The following is a 15,141-nucleotide window of genomic DNA, read 5'->3' as shown; positions in this document are numbered from 1 at the left end:
CCCCTAATAACAGGGAGTGTATTGTTGAGTAGGGACATTGTGATATTGTCCTTAAGCCAAAACCATTTATTAGTAATGTCTTCGGAGTGTCAGCATGTCCACATACTTGTTACAGTCTGTTACCAGGTACCAACACAGTGCTTCATGAGCCTGTAGCCTGTAGTTCACCCTGTAATGTGCATTGATTGAAGTCATTTGAAAAGCTCCTTTGTGGGGACTCTGTGGCGATTGTGTCCAGGGTCTCTTTGATTTGGTCCTGAATTGAAACGTCCTTGTGCAGAGGGCTGGTTGGGAGTCTCCACCTGGGGCCAGAGGCTGTCACGACTGTGCGATTGGCACGCCCCGTGTCCCCTGTGGGCCCACCTGATGCCCTCGTGATAAACAAGCAGTCACTCGCTGGCGCTTGGCCTTCCAGGCCAGCTGTGTGTAGCTGGGCCTCCCTCTGCTGGAGGCACTCTTTTCTGGCCAAGGGCCCAGCGTGTGGCAACATGAAGCATGTCTCAATCAGCGCGGACCCTTTGGCCTTCACAGCTCATGGACAGTGGCAGTTAGTCTGGCCCGTGTAGCCAAATGCTTCCTCGACCGCTCATAAGCGTCACGGCTGCACCTAAGCAGACGAGCCCCCGGCGCTTCTCCGGTGTTTTGCAAGGCTCCATCTCCAAGCTGGTGTGACCCAGTGGTTTATGAGCAATCTCATGACCCAGTTGAGCGAGATGATGAATCACAGGTGGTGATGTTCCCCCTGTTGAATCGAAGGCGAGATAAGGCTGTTTGTTTTAACCATACAGCGCTGCAGTTAGTGTACTGTGGCTAACTATAGTTGTCAGCTCCAGCCATAGTAAGAAAATGGCTTATAATGAATAGTAATTTACTTTAAGGTCGTGATAATGCTGTACTCAGTAGCTCCATCATGTTGTGGGTGGTGCAGGTGTACTTGTGGTTGTCCTCTTCCTAAGAAGACATGGAGATCACTGGGATTAGGTGTGGAGGTCAATAAACTCCACTGATCTTGGCCTTCCGGCCTGAATGGAGATTGGCCAGCTCTTGGCCTGTGGTGAAGTGCTTTGTGAGTAGAACCCAGAGAACTTTCTCCCATTCAGGCCCTGGCAACCTGCCCAAGTTGTCATGCAGTTTTTAGATTCTAGTTGGTGACACATGACTTGTATTCCTCATTCATTAACATATAAACCTTTCATATAGGTTTCACTGTAGTTACTGAATAATTCATAGCATTTACTGAATAATATGCCTTAAAATTAATAACTGATAATAAAGCTGAAAGAGTTGAAGAGGTTAAAATATGCAACATAAGAAACAATATAACATCCTTCTAGTTCTATTTTAGTAAAACTGATAAGAAAATGAATGCATTATTACTTAGTAAACAAAGTGTGTTGTTTTACTCTGATTTCCTGCCAAGCATAGATTGATCTAATTACAGTTCTACTAATTCAGGAGGATACTATGTACATACAAATAAGCACTTTTCCAATCTGCTGATTCAGTTCAAAAATCATTTAGTGAGATTCAAATGTAATTCATCATAGAACTTCACTCTAGTCTCATACTTGTGACTTTTGCACTTCCGTGTGTGTGTGTGTGTGTGTGTGTGTGTGCGTGCGTGCGTGCATGTGCGTGTGCACTATAGCTATGTATGTATGTATGTATGTATGTATAGAGTCCTTTCTGCTCATGATGTAGGACGGCTGTTCTCACTTGCTGCTGTAAAATTATTACATTAACATGGAAATGAACTATAATGACCTCATCACTGAATTTCCAGTGAGTATGGACAGCTTTATAAATGCACTGGAATGGGAGCTGTAAGATTCGGTTTTAATAAGGTCTAGCCTGTACATGATTGAATATAAACAAAGTGACAATTAATTATCAAATTACATCTTAACTTTTAGCCCCCAACAGAAAATTGTCACTTTCAGTTTTTAATTTGATGTCATGAATGAGTTCTGCAGGTCTTTGATGGTATGGTAATTGTGGTAATATAGAAATTATACTAGCATTGCCGGTGTTATAACATTGCTTTCTTTTATCCTGTTGCCTTTGTAATGGGGTTTGGGAAATTCATATTGCTGTCATGTATCTTCTAAGCTCGTGATCATGCTAAATATCAGTGAGAAATAACCATTAAAAACTGGCCCTGACACATGCAATTTGTCAAAAGATGGTTGTGATAAAGATGGTTCATATTCACCCAGGGCTCCTTTCTGAAGTGGGCTGTGCTTTCTTCAGCTTCCTTCGGCTGCATTTGCACAGTGAGGCAAAAATCGAGGGAGATTAAACTGTATTGTTAAATGGTGTATGTTATCAGTGCCATTAGATGAGATTTATACATCTGCAGGCTGTCCCCGCCTGCCCTTCGCCCGCGCATTGGTAGCACAGACCCCAGCAAAGTCGTCATATGATTTAGACCTGATCATTACAGCTCACAGACAGAGTCATTAATTAAGCACTTCCTTTCTTCCTCGCACCCATTTCTCTTTCTTTGCCTAACTCCCCCCTCCCTCTCTGATTGCCAGGTCGGTCTGTCTGAGCGGTCAGTAGCGGTCAGCCACCATTTATTGTTCTTCTCCATCATCTTTCATGTCACAAAAAAAAGCCATCATGCCCAGCCTGGTCACCGTAGTAACGCTGACAGGCAGCTAGGAGATTACCTAGGAGAGAGAGAGAGAGAGAGAGAGAGAGAGAGAGAGAGAGAGAGAGAGAGAGAGAGAAAAACGGCTGAATGGAAAGGAAGGAAGTGCTGAAATAGAACAGAGCCATACCAGGAGCAAGCGATGGGATGAACTTATCATGCTCTGCACTGCCCCGATGAAGCCAGCAGTTACACCTCCACCTCAGCCCCGTGCCAGGGGTCTGTCCCTGGGGCCACAGCCAGAATATTGGGCTGAACCTTCAGCGAATTGAAAGCCGTGCTCTTTCCAGACAGTCGACGCTGAGATTCATAGTGATAGCACAGCATCAGTCCATGTGTTCTGACTCCTGAAGCTCAGGGTCGGGATATTGCCTGGCCCCCGCTGCGTGTGCTAGGGAGTTTGCCCGGTATGAGCCCTCTGCTTCCTGCTGGGTGATGCCCGAACGTGCCGTGTTTGGCTCGGACAGGGCATGTGCTGCCCCACAGGAATCTCCCACTAGTGTGAAGGTGTGAAGTGTGGAGGTACCACAGTAGTCTCGTTGTACTAATAGGAGTTTTAAACGATGAGACAGCAACCATTTGGAGCAATGGAACTTTGCTTTTTATATTATGATTATTGAAAATGTAATTGTTTGTTTTTGGGCTTAATTTGGTATTGTCACATACCCTATGACAGTCTCACAGTCACCTCATTCAGATGAAAGGAGGGTCTAGGACAGTTGCATTTGTACTTCTGTAATTAAATGTCTGAAAAATCAGAATAGAATAGTTATGTTAAACAAATTATTAGATGAAATCAGAAGGCAAACCGAAGACACTTCTTTCATAAATGACAGCCAAATGTTGGCATGCATCAACCTGCTAGATCCACGTGTTGGATCAAAACTCATCACTTTCCTCATTGAATATTTTGGCCGATTTATCATTAGGATGGCATGTATATTTCCTGTCATTGCCAGAATCTCTCTGGCGCAAACACACACGGGCAATTTGTTGCTCCGGGGTATTCCTATAAAACGTTAGTTTAGCTTTGGACAGGCTGTAGCGCTGTGACACTGCTCTCAGTATTCTGCCCCTTCACGGCAGCTGAAACGTGGACCAACCCACTGACCCCCTCTCGACGTCCTAACCCCACACCCCACCATGGCCCCGTTTAGGATGAGGGACATTAAGAATCTGCCCCACCATGGCTGAGCTCACACTACCGTGTCCACCAGCGTGACTCAGTGAGTCTTTGCGATTCTCATTCCACATGTGGATTTAAGCGAAATAAAAATGACTGATAGCTAATGGACATATTCCAAGGATGCCATTATTATAGATGTCCACTCATTGTAGGGTTCATAAAAAGTGACATTCTAACAAAAAGTGACATTCATGGTGTTAAAGTGATCTGTGGTGTCGGTGATCTAATTTGAGAGTGTCTCTTCCTGAAGTGAACTGCACTGCGCCGTGAGGCTGGGAAATGCACGCCCGTCAGCTTCTCACTCACATGGTTAATTACGGCAGGAACAGCAGCAGCTCCGCTCCCCTCGCAGCCAGTGTGACGTTTATTAGCATCCCCCCTGCAGCACGAACTTCAGCACGACTGTTCCATCTGCAGCCTGAAGGGTATGCAAGGCCGCGTCGTCCCCTCACTGCCACTCTACTGCAGGAGCACGGGGAAGAGTGAGAGAAGTGTGCTCCCTCGTCCCCTGAAGATGGGAGAGAAGTGAGGCAGAACTTTGTGTTTGACGCCGGTTGAAGGAGCTGGAGGTTGGGGGTTGCCGACAGTGAGTGCTCCTCCGCCTGTGTAATGTAGCTTTGATGATATCAGGGAGGGATTGAATGACAGCATGTCGATGGAGTGGAGAGGAGGTGGACGTGTCTGCCTGACCAGCAATAAATGAGGGGGGGTGGGAAAGAAAGAGAGGGAGAGAGAGAGAGAGAGAGAGAAATTCATGCTGCCTCACGTCTTCGTCCCCCCTTTTATTCCTGGGCAGTATTGCTGTCTCACAACTCTCCACTGTTCTCTTTACTCCTGTCTCTCCATTTCCTCAAAATTCTCGATTCTCTGTCTTCTCTTTGTGTCTCTTTGCGCTCTTCCTCTCTCTTTGTCTCCTTCTTTCTCCCTCTCCCTCTCTGCCTCAATCCTCTTGAGTGTTTCTCTAATTACTGGTCAGAGCTATAAAAGGGCAGTTGTGTGTGTGAAAGTGTGTGTGAGTGAGTGAGAGCGAGAGAGAAAAGGCGATAGAGGCTCAGACTGGTTCTTCGGCTGAGGTGCTGGGCTGGGACCGTCTGCGTCCGGATGTCCGCTCTCCCCCCCTGAGCTCGGTGCGGTGCAGACGGGCCCAGCATGGCGGCCGGCGGCCTCCTCTGCCCCTGCGCGCTGCTCGCCTCCTGCCAGCGCTGCTCCTCCTCCTCACCTCCTCCCTCCTCCTCCTGCTCCCCCACAGATGAGTTCAAGAGCTCCAGCGTGGTGGAGTTGATGAAGAAGGAGGGCACCACCCTGGGCCTGACCGTCTCCGGCGGCGTGGACAAGGACGGCAAGCCCCGCGTCTCCAACCTCCGGCAGGGCGGCATCGCGGCCAGGTAGGCTCACGGTCCCGGGTTGGCCAGTCAGGGCTGCGTTTTGATGGCTGTGTTCCAGGCAAATTACTGGGCTTCAGCAATACTGTGCGCGGGGAGAGAGCAGAGCTGGGAGTGCATGCAGACTGCCCAACACGCACCCAGAGGTCACCTCCTCACACACACACACATTTCATCATACACATCATCAGCTCTGGCTCAGTGAGGGGCTGTATCACACAAATCACACGCAACAGGATCTCATGCACATGTACTGTTTTATTCCTTTACAAGTGTGTTTTCCACTGTAGACACAAACCTGGATTTGTTTTTATGTTGTTTGGCTGCTTTAATTAGCGTGTTTTTGTGTTTATCCGTGCGTTTTGTTAATGCTTAAAAATGGAGATATCACACTGCGCAAGAACTGAGTTAACATGGAACCCTGAGCCCTTTACTCTGTAGATCTGAAAACACTGGAAATAGCTGCTCCAAATCACACTTGCTTTTTCATATCTGTCAACAATCTGCTAAGAATTGGAGGGCTTTCAAATGTGTGTGTGTGTGTGTGTGTGTGTGTGTGTGTGTGTGTGTGTGTGTGTGTGTGTGTGTGTGTGTGTGTGTGTGTGTGTGTGTGTGTGTGTGCGCCTGTGAGAGAGAGGGAGAGCCTCCTCAGTGGATGATTCCTCAGAACAAAGTCCTTTATTCATCTTCTCAGACTGCTATCAAAGCTCCTTGTTGCACCTGGCTCAATCATCTCTCTTTTTACCTCTCTCTCTGCCTCCCTCTCTTTCCTCTCACCTCACATTGCCCCAAATTTGCACCTTTCTTTTTCTCCCCTCTCTCTTTCAATCACCGTTTGTTGGTTTCTCCTCCCTTATTGGCCCTCTCTTCTCACGTAGAAGTGACCAGCTGAATGTCGGAGACTACATTAAGTCCGTGAACGGCATCAATCTGACCAAGTTCCGCCATGACGAGATCATTAGTCTGTTGAAGAACGTGGGCGAGAGGGTCGTTCTGGAGGTGGAATACGAGCTCCCGCCTGTTTGTGAGTTCCCCATTAGTCTTTAGAGTTGCCGTGACATTGCATGGTGAAATGTTGATCTACAGTGGACTTTTAAAGCAGATGCCTTATATATTGAGCATGTTTTTATTTGACCATAATAACCTGAAATGCTATTCATATTTAATTGCAACATAGGAAAGTATAAGCTGTCTTATGTTTAACCATCAGTTAATGGTAATAAAGACTTTTTCTGTTGGAATAGGGATTAGGGTGGGAGCCTCTTACAGTAAAAGCGTCCTACAGCTGACGTGTTTTCTGGTGCCATTGTTTTCTCTCCCCACAGCTGTTCAAGGTTCAGGAGTGATGTTTAAAAATGTTGAGGTGACACTGCACAAAGAGGGCAACACATTTGGGTTTGTCATCAGAGGTACGTGCACTCCAAGTCTCCTGTATCACTATTTTAAAATGTAACAACATTTAAAGACAAAAATATTGTTACGAGGAAAGTCTTCAGTAGAGACTTAATGGTGGAATGACCAGCGCAGTTTCATAGAGAGGGGTAGAGACTTCCAGAGTTTAGTATAAGGGACTGTAAGTAGGCAGCTGTTACAGTATGTGAGAGAAGCAGGCAAGTGGTAGGGATGGAGCTCCACAAGATGAGCAGGAGCCAATGAAGGGCTTTGAATGTAGTCAGGAGTATTTTCTATTGGATACGGGATTCTACGGTGACCAGTACAGCTCATCAGTACTGATGATGTGTGCAGATTCACACCAGCTGCTGACTTTTGAATAAAATGGAGTTTGTTAATGATTTTAGCTGGAAGACCAATAAAAAGGGAGTTACAATAATCAATGTAAGAAAATATGAAGGCATCACTAAGTGTGAGTAGTGGCTGGAGGCATGCCACGTCACGAAAATGGAAAAAGGCCAAGCGAATTAGTCACATAAAAGTGAGCGAGGAATCGAACTGCATGCCAAGATTTCTAGCAGTGGTTGTGGGCCTCACATTGACTATATCAGTAGTGTAGACATTTCAGAAGCAAGTTTACGTAACTAACAGCACTTCAGTTCGTTCTGTATTTAATTGTAAGAAGTTGAATTCATGGATGCATTCTATTAGAATTTTATGCTAACATATCTGGATGGGTTTGTATGTTAGTAATCCAGTGATGAGGAGCAAGAGTGTCAGATGATTGGATGATTGCTCCTCTTAGCCATTCTCAGGATTCTCTGAGTTGTAGTGTTGCATGTGAATACTGGCAGTAGGGAACAAATGTCTGCATGACACCAGGTCTGCGGCTTTCATAATTAATAACCCGTTAGTACCGTTTCCAGACTTGTTCGCTAAGAGTCTTCTTTGGCGACATTCAGGGTAACTACCCATTAAGCCCATGTGCCCTTTTCAGCTTTAAATCCCACTTTTGAATTTAAAGTTCAATTTAAAACGAGAGAATTAATATTTTGTCCTAGCCTTTATTTAACTAATCCAGGAAGTTGTTACTTGTCATTTTTTTTATTGCACTCCAATCGTATTTGCAGATGTTGAGTTATCTCCGGCTGCAGTCTCGGGGGACCTCGCACAAAGTCACCAAAAAACTTTGGTGTTTTGGAACCCCTCAGATATCACTTTTTTCTGATACTCTCAGCCACTTCTTTGGTAAATGTATATACATTTTTGATTTGTGTGTATTATGTTACTCTGTTAATTTGTGCTGTTTTCCTTCATGTGGAACGCTAATGTCAAAGTCAAACCATTAGCTTCACTGACAGATACACTGCCAAGTGATTAACCTTATCAAGCATGCACTCTTAAGGTTTTCTGATTCATTTTACATAATGCCACAAATAAATCAGCATAACAATGGAAATTTAGATTGTGCCTACAGATAATCTGACCAAACAGTGTCATGTAAAGAATGAAAAGGAGCAGACCAAGAACTGATCCCTGAGCCGTAGGTGCTGTAGGGGATCATCGTCAATAGCAACATACTGTGGTCTGTGCGTGAGGTGTGAACGAAACCAATAATCCAATCCTGTTCCTGATATGCTGATGGAAGAGGGATGAGAGGAGAACATCATCATCAATTAGAATCGAATGCAGCATGCAGAGCAAGAAGAAGAATATTAATGTGACTGTTATTAGCAGTGAGCAGAAGGTCATTTACAAATCGTTCAAAGGCAGATGCAGTGCCGTGTTGAGTAGAGAAACCTGTTTAAAAAGGCTCATAAAGACTGTATTGTGAGAAATGTCTGACGTCAGGCAGCTACCACAGTTCCATCACTTTGACTAAAAAAAGGAAGGCCAAAACTGGGTCTATAACTTGCACGGCAGGTTGGGTCAAGGCCAGGTTTCTTATGAATGGGAGTAACTGCAGCTATTTTAAGGGTCTTGGGGACAGAGCCAGATTGGTTATGTGGAATAAGGAGGAAGAGATGACAGATGCACAAGCCTTAAGAAGCCTTTTATGTGTGTGTACATTTATGTGTACAACCAGTAATTACTTCATTGAGCTAATAGATTTAACAAGTAATTCCATTATAGTACAACGTTAATGCAAAACTACTGTTATCCACTGTTATTCATAATAACCTTAATTACTGGCTGTGTTGAGCCATATTACATACACTTTTGAGAATTAAACTAATAATTAAACAACGTGTGATTATAAATTATTATCCACAACTTTGTTTTGTTAGTCCATTCTTTTCTGGATGGAAATCTCATCTTGTGTTTAGTAAAAAACATTCAAGTTTTTTTATTGGCAAGCCAGTTAACAATAGGCATGTGACTTTCTCAACACAGCTGCATATACATAAGAATTTGCACAACTCTTAGGATAAGTGACTCATGTTTAAGGTTTTATGTTTAAGACATTGAGAATGCATTATATAGCTGCGGCGGTACTACACAATGGTGGACTCCAGAAAGAAGCAGCTGGCTGGCTCTCTCAGTCGCAGAGTTGCCCTTGACTTGGAAGGACCCATCAAAAGAGTCTTTCATCTGTGATTGTGAGACTTTATTGCCCAGCAGCCATGGACCATTTTTTGTTTTTGTTTGCTTGTTTATTTGTTCAGTACTTTTGAGCATGTATTTAAAATACTTTTAAAACTTTTTTCCCCACCTTTGCTTATGAGGGACACTGTGAAAACAATTTTGCTTCCAGTGTAAAGGTTTAAGCACAGTGACACTGGGCAGGGGGAAGAAGGTTCTGTGATCCCTGTAGGTCGCAGTGGGCCCTCTGATTCCTACACCTCCGAGCAGGTTTATTTGATTCATATATACATCAAACAGAAGGTGTGCTACCAGTGCCGTTCTCCTCCCACAGTCCCAGGCTTCCGATAGCAGGTGGGAATGGCTTGGAACATCATAAAAAAAATGATGGGCTTACTGTGTGCAGTTTATTCATATTTACTGAACTGCAGTTGGGGCTTAAAGCAAAACGAGGCACATCTCAGCCATATCCAGAGTGAGGAGATCCTTTGATGGCAGAAAGAAAATAGCGCAGTTTCCTTTTTTGCCTAAATATAGTTCAAAGAAGTGACATGATTATATCATCTTTTTTGAACGCCTCTGTAAGGATATGATGTTATCCCAGGATTTAGCAAGCCACAGTTTTCCAAAGTTATGCATCCTTTTAGAATGAGAAAATGTGAAAACGTCTATTTGAAATATACCCTGCATTTTAAGTAAATAGCTTCTATTTAGCAGCGCTGAAATATTGGGTCTCAGCGCTGTGGATGCTGCGTGCAAAATGTATCTGCAGTAAACATTCGCTCGCAAGAGCACACAAAATATGTTTATCGGCACAATTGGGAGAAGTGCTAATGTGTTGCGTTTCCTCATAGGGGGCGCCCATGAAGACAGGAACAAATCTCGCCCAGTTACCATAACGACTGTCAGACCCGGAGGCCCTGCTGACAGGTGAGCCAGTCATCTCCATGTTAAAGACTTCAGCACTATTATGTATATATGTGTGCATCCCTCCCCAACACCCCACCCTGCCCGGGAGCTTGTTCTTTTATTCTCGTGATGCCCCTGCCCATATCGTTCTTCCTGCTGGAGCTCTTTGACTATTCACGTTTCTGTGTGGGCATTTCATTTTCCGCTGACGGAGTGCTCCTATTCTTTGTCTTCCTCTGACATTACTGCCTCCATCCTAATGCAGTTGCCACTGCGGTATCGGTCCAACCTGTTACAGCACCAGGCAGGATGTGCCGTGGCTCCTCTCAGCCTGCACGAAATTCTCCACCAGCCTGGGAATGCAGGTTTTGTGCTTGTTCCGTGCGAGCTCTGAGCGAAAGGCGCCGTCACGGACAGCTCCAAGATCCTCGTTAATTGTCCAGCTCTGACCTGGAGTCGGCTTAATGCCCTTTCACGACCTCCTGACATTCCATTAGGATTTTTCAAAAAATCTTATCCCATCCAGTGCTGTGCTGATACTTATGAACATTGGTCACACTGGTCAAGTGCGGGAGATGAGTTTTATCCCAGCCAGCCTCTGGGGTTAATCAGAGGCTCGGTTTGTGTCATGGTTATTAAGGTAGAGATGTGACCAGGCTGGTGGCAAATGCTGCTCCTTCTAAAAGGTCTATGTTTGGGAGGGCAGGGCGGCGCCCTTGAGGGAGTGCTGCTAGCCATTCTGATGGCCATCTGGGTCGGGGGCTTTGTTAACTTCCTCCAGTGACGCAGCTCTTCAAAGCTACAGGGCCTGCTGGCACACCCACAGAGCCTCTGTACGTTTGAGGTTTGGTTTTTTACAGGCGAGTGAGTTGGTGCACAAGATCAAGTTTAAGATCCACTGCTGGTGTTGTCGGGGTGTGTGTGTGTGTGTGTGTGTGTGTGTGTACTCCTACATCAGGGAAGGGACCATCAAACCTGGGGACCGGCTTCTGAGCATCGACGGCATCCGCCTGCACGGCACCTCCCATGCTGAAGCCATGAGCATCCTCAAGCAGTGCGGCCAGGAAGCCACACTCCTCATCGAGTACGATGTGTCCATCATGGGTAAGGTCCCGCCTTCTTTCCTCAAGCTGTATGCCAAGCCGACACGTGTTTGGATTGCTTTCCAAAATTATGATTATAAATTTTATTATTATTGTGAATAAAAATGATTGCTTTTCGTACTGGCCTGCTGGATGTGAGCGAGAATTTGTGTGTGTGTGTGTGTGTGTGTGTGTGTGTGTGTGTGAGAGACAAACTGCTATGACACATGATCGCTGTGGTGTTGGTTGGTTTGTACCCTGGCCTGTGTGTGTGTGTGTGTGTGAGAGAGAGAGAGAGGGCGCAAGTGAGATGAGTGAGAAATGTTGTAAGGTTTGGAGATGCCAGCTGCATCACCCTGATGTCTTTGTGTTCTGGTCCAGAAGTGATGGATTTGCCTCCTGCTGTGTGCATTGGGGGGGGGTGGAAAGGGTGGCGAGGTTCCACTTGTGCCAGGACAGTGAAACAGACGGCACTATCCGCCAACAGCTCCCTAGTGGCTCCTGTCTGCTGCTTTTGTTTGTTATTTATTTGTCGCATTGGCGATTGGACACTTTCACCATTTGAACCTCGTTGTGTGTCATGTTCTAACTGCAGGGAAATGCTGCAGTTTGTCAATTCCTCTGCTGTCTTTGTTGCTCTGATTGCTTCATTAGGCTGGTGTCTAAAGCTCATAAACTGAAGCCTTTTGTCTCCTTATCCAAAGCTGTTCTCTTTGGTGAACCTCTCTGGCTGTCTCATTGTCTCTGAAATTCACTTAGGCAGCTGAATACTGCCCCTCCCCCTTTCATCTTGTGTGCAATAAAGAAGCCTTGATTAAGAAGAACCACCAGAGACCAGGATGTTCTGGGTGTATGTAAATCACGATAAACAACCTTCGTGCTCTGCTAATACACCACTCTGCTTCCAGTTGCAGACCCTCTGCAGGCTGTAGCACAGCAGTGGTAGCAGGGTATGACGACACTTTGCGGCACCTCATCAGACTGCTACAGACGGGACACGCTCGCGACTGAAACCATCTTCAGCACCTGCGGTTCTGTGCGGCGGATGGCGTTCGCCGGTCATCAGTTACCATCAGCAGACTCAAGCGGTCGGGGCTGAGCGTTGACGGTGGGGGTGGGTGGGGGGGAGCTCGAGGTTGACTGCCAGGGAGACACGGCCATGGTGTTTCCGTTCCGTCCTGCACAGTCGTGCCTTGGAGGCCTTCCTGCGCCATCCGTCACCGGATTTATCCAGTGTGCCCCCAGCCACTGGAAACGCGTACTCCCAGCTCAGCCCCTGACCACCTGTGATGCTTCCAGCAGCACTCCCGCTCCTGTGACCCAGCGCCCTTTAAAGAGCAGCGCTGTGGGGAAGCGTCATTCTCCCGCCGCCGAGGCTTTTGTTTTGGACAGGTGTTATTTTGGAAAGCGGTAGAAAAACCCTTTGCGTCAGACCACTGGTTTTACCCATTAAGCCAGTGCATGCTAGCTGTGTTTGTGTTTGTGTGTGTGTGTGTGTGTGTGTGTGTGCGTGCGTGCGTGCGTGCATATCTGTCAGCCTCACACCCCCTCCCACTAAAGAGCCTCCTCAGCTCCTGTTGGCTCTGCACTGTGGGCTGCAACAGCGGCGGTTTCTCATCATAATGGGCAGCAAATGATTCCAGCGCATGTGGTGAATTGTAGGGTAGCATATGGGGAGAGCGTGTGTGTGTGTGTGTTTGTGCGCGTGTGTGTGTGTGTGCGCGTGTGAGTGTGTGCATTTGCCTCCGTTCACTTCCTCCACCTGCTCTGTTTTTAAGATGTATGGTGTAATCAGGTCTTTTAATGCACCCCCCCCTTAACCAAGCCGTCAGGTGCAACGACTTCTGTTAGGCTTTTAGAGGTGCTGGCCCATCCACTTGCCCTTCTCACTCTAATGAGGTGTGTGTGTGTGTGTGTGTGTGTGTGTGTGTGTGTGTGTGTGTGTGTAGGAATCATTGTTTGAGTGTGTTCATCCATGTGTGCGTGTGTGTGTGTGTGTGTGTGTGTGTGTGTGTGTGTGTGTGTGTGTGCGTGTGTGGCTTTCTCCCTGTTTCTCAGTTTGTACTCTCTCCCCCTCCCAGACTCCATAGCCAGTGCCTCTGGCCCGCTCCTGGTGGAAGTGGCCAAACCTCTGGGCTCCAGTCTGGGAGTGGCTCTCTCTACCTCCATGTACTGCAACAAGCAGGTCATCGTCATCGACAAAGTCAAGCCAGCCAGCATCGCTGACAGGTAACTTACCTACTCACAAAAAACACACACAAACAAATACCTTCCAAACAACACACACCCCACCATCCAAACAACAAACAAACCCAGCCTTAAAACACACACCCCATTGTCCAAACATCCAACAATCCCACCCTCTAAAACACACATCCCTACCCCCTCAAACAACACACATCCACACCCCCAATACTCGTTCCCTCGCGCAGCACACATCCGACACACGCATGCTCAGCCTTGGCCGTGACCACCTTACGTCCTCACGTCATCACTGAGAAGTCATCAGGCTCCCTTATTCTCGCACTGTCCTCTGATTAATTCGGCGAGTGGAAGGGAGACTCCACCCACAAGATTTTGTGAAAGTTTAAAGTGCATAACACAAGCGACTAATTATAGAAATTCAATAACTCATCTGGAGTGGGGGCGGAGAGAAAAGCCCAGAAGAGTGATGAAGATGGCAGACTGCTAAGCGAGTGAAGGCCATCCCGTCAGGCTCGGCTCCGGATGATTCAGGAGTTTCTCCTCGGAGGGGCATCAAGGAGAGAACAGCTAACGCTTCGCAGATATCGCATCTCCCACACACGAGACCACACTGTTCGCAGTCCTCCATGCCATTTTATAGAGAGGTGGTCTGCTCACAGAGCCGCACTACAGCACTATGAGAGGTAGGCCATTGAACGGGAAGTGATGTCATTGTGTGTGCAGGTGCGGGGCACTGCATGCCGGTGACCATATCCTGTCAGTGGATGGCACGAGTATGGAATACTGCACGCTGGCTGAGGCCACGCAGCTCCTGGCCAGTGCGTGCGAGCACGTCAAAATGGAGATCCTTCCCCACCACCAGACCAGACTGGCCCTTAAGGGCCCGGAGCATGGTGAGATGCGCACACACACACACACACACACACACACACCATACACAGGCCAGGGTACACACCAACCAACACCACAGCCATCATGTGTCATAGCAGTTTGTGCTTTTATGTAATATCGCTGATCCCAGGCAATTTTACCAAATGCCCAAGTCAGCTACCACCCATGTCATAAGCTCGATCAGCACTTAGGAGAGCAGACAGATGTCCAGCTGCCAGACGGCAGTACGGTGCTCCTGACATCCTGCTCAATGTCTGTCATTCACTCCTGATACTTGGGAGACCTTTCTCTCCATCGACAGTTTGATCCACAATCACTCAAGCCTCTAGTGCCATTTCCTCCAGTGAAAAAGCGAAAGGCCTTTTAACAACAACAACAACAGCAGCAAAAATAACCCTAACCCTACAATAACTCTAATAATAAACAAAAATGTGTGGGTCATTCAGCGTAGAGGTAAAACACTGCATCCACATTGTGAGTACGAACAGGGATTTGTTTCGCAGCTGCACTGTGTGACCTCTCTGAATACACTTGCCTTTGTGCTAAAGCCCCCCCCCCCCCAACCCCCCATCCCCCACCCCGGGTGCTTTTGATGCTACTTCCTTTAGACAGCACGTCCAGGTCTTTGAACAAGAATGGGCTTTCGTTGTGCTCCACTGCATCGCCGTGCGTCTGCTGTCACGGTGGCGATTCGTCGGGCGACAGGTCTTATTTAAGCCTTGCCCTGCCGTGCGGGGAGATAGCGTGAGCGACGTGGTGTTTGTCAAAAGTTTATGACGACTGCAATTCTCTTGCAAGGGGTGTCTATATATTCAGGGGTAGCACAATGTTTGCCCTGTCATGCCTTATCAGGTGCAG

At 46.9% G+C, this 15,141-nt stretch overlaps 1 protein-coding gene across 12 annotated transcripts in view; it reads left to right on the top strand.

Annotated features, from left to right (window-relative positions):
- Positions 1-15,141, top strand: part of grip1 (glutamate receptor interacting protein 1) — a 187,150-nt gene that overhangs the window by 134,203 nt on the left and 37,806 nt on the right. For 11 of the 12 annotated variants that reach the window (XM_035528228.2, XM_035528229.2, XM_081722729.1 and 8 more), the window contains 7 exons: positions 5,089-5,224; positions 6,100-6,245; positions 6,547-6,630; positions 10,051-10,126; positions 11,064-11,209; positions 13,269-13,416; positions 14,116-14,285. In XM_035528228.2, coding sequence (XP_035384121.1) covers positions 5,089-5,224; positions 6,100-6,245; positions 6,547-6,630; positions 10,051-10,126; positions 11,064-11,209; positions 13,269-13,416; positions 14,116-14,285 — 906 coding nt within the window. Of the gene's footprint in view, positions 1-5,088; positions 5,225-6,099; positions 6,246-6,546; positions 6,631-7,743; positions 7,862-10,050; positions 10,127-11,063; positions 11,210-13,268; positions 13,417-14,115; positions 14,286-15,141 lie in introns of those variants that run through there. The other variant, XM_081722732.1, reaches the window with a different exon arrangement.

This window comes from Electrophorus electricus, chromosome 11 (genome assembly GCF_041902795.1).
Source record: "Electrophorus electricus isolate QZ-2024a chromosome 11, ASM4190279v1, whole genome shotgun sequence".
In the NCBI taxonomy this organism is placed as follows: Eukaryota; Metazoa; Chordata; class Actinopteri; order Gymnotiformes; family Gymnotidae; genus Electrophorus; species Electrophorus electricus.
Note: the sequence above shows the minus strand (reverse complement) of the source record. Positions and strands in the feature narration are given on the sequence as shown.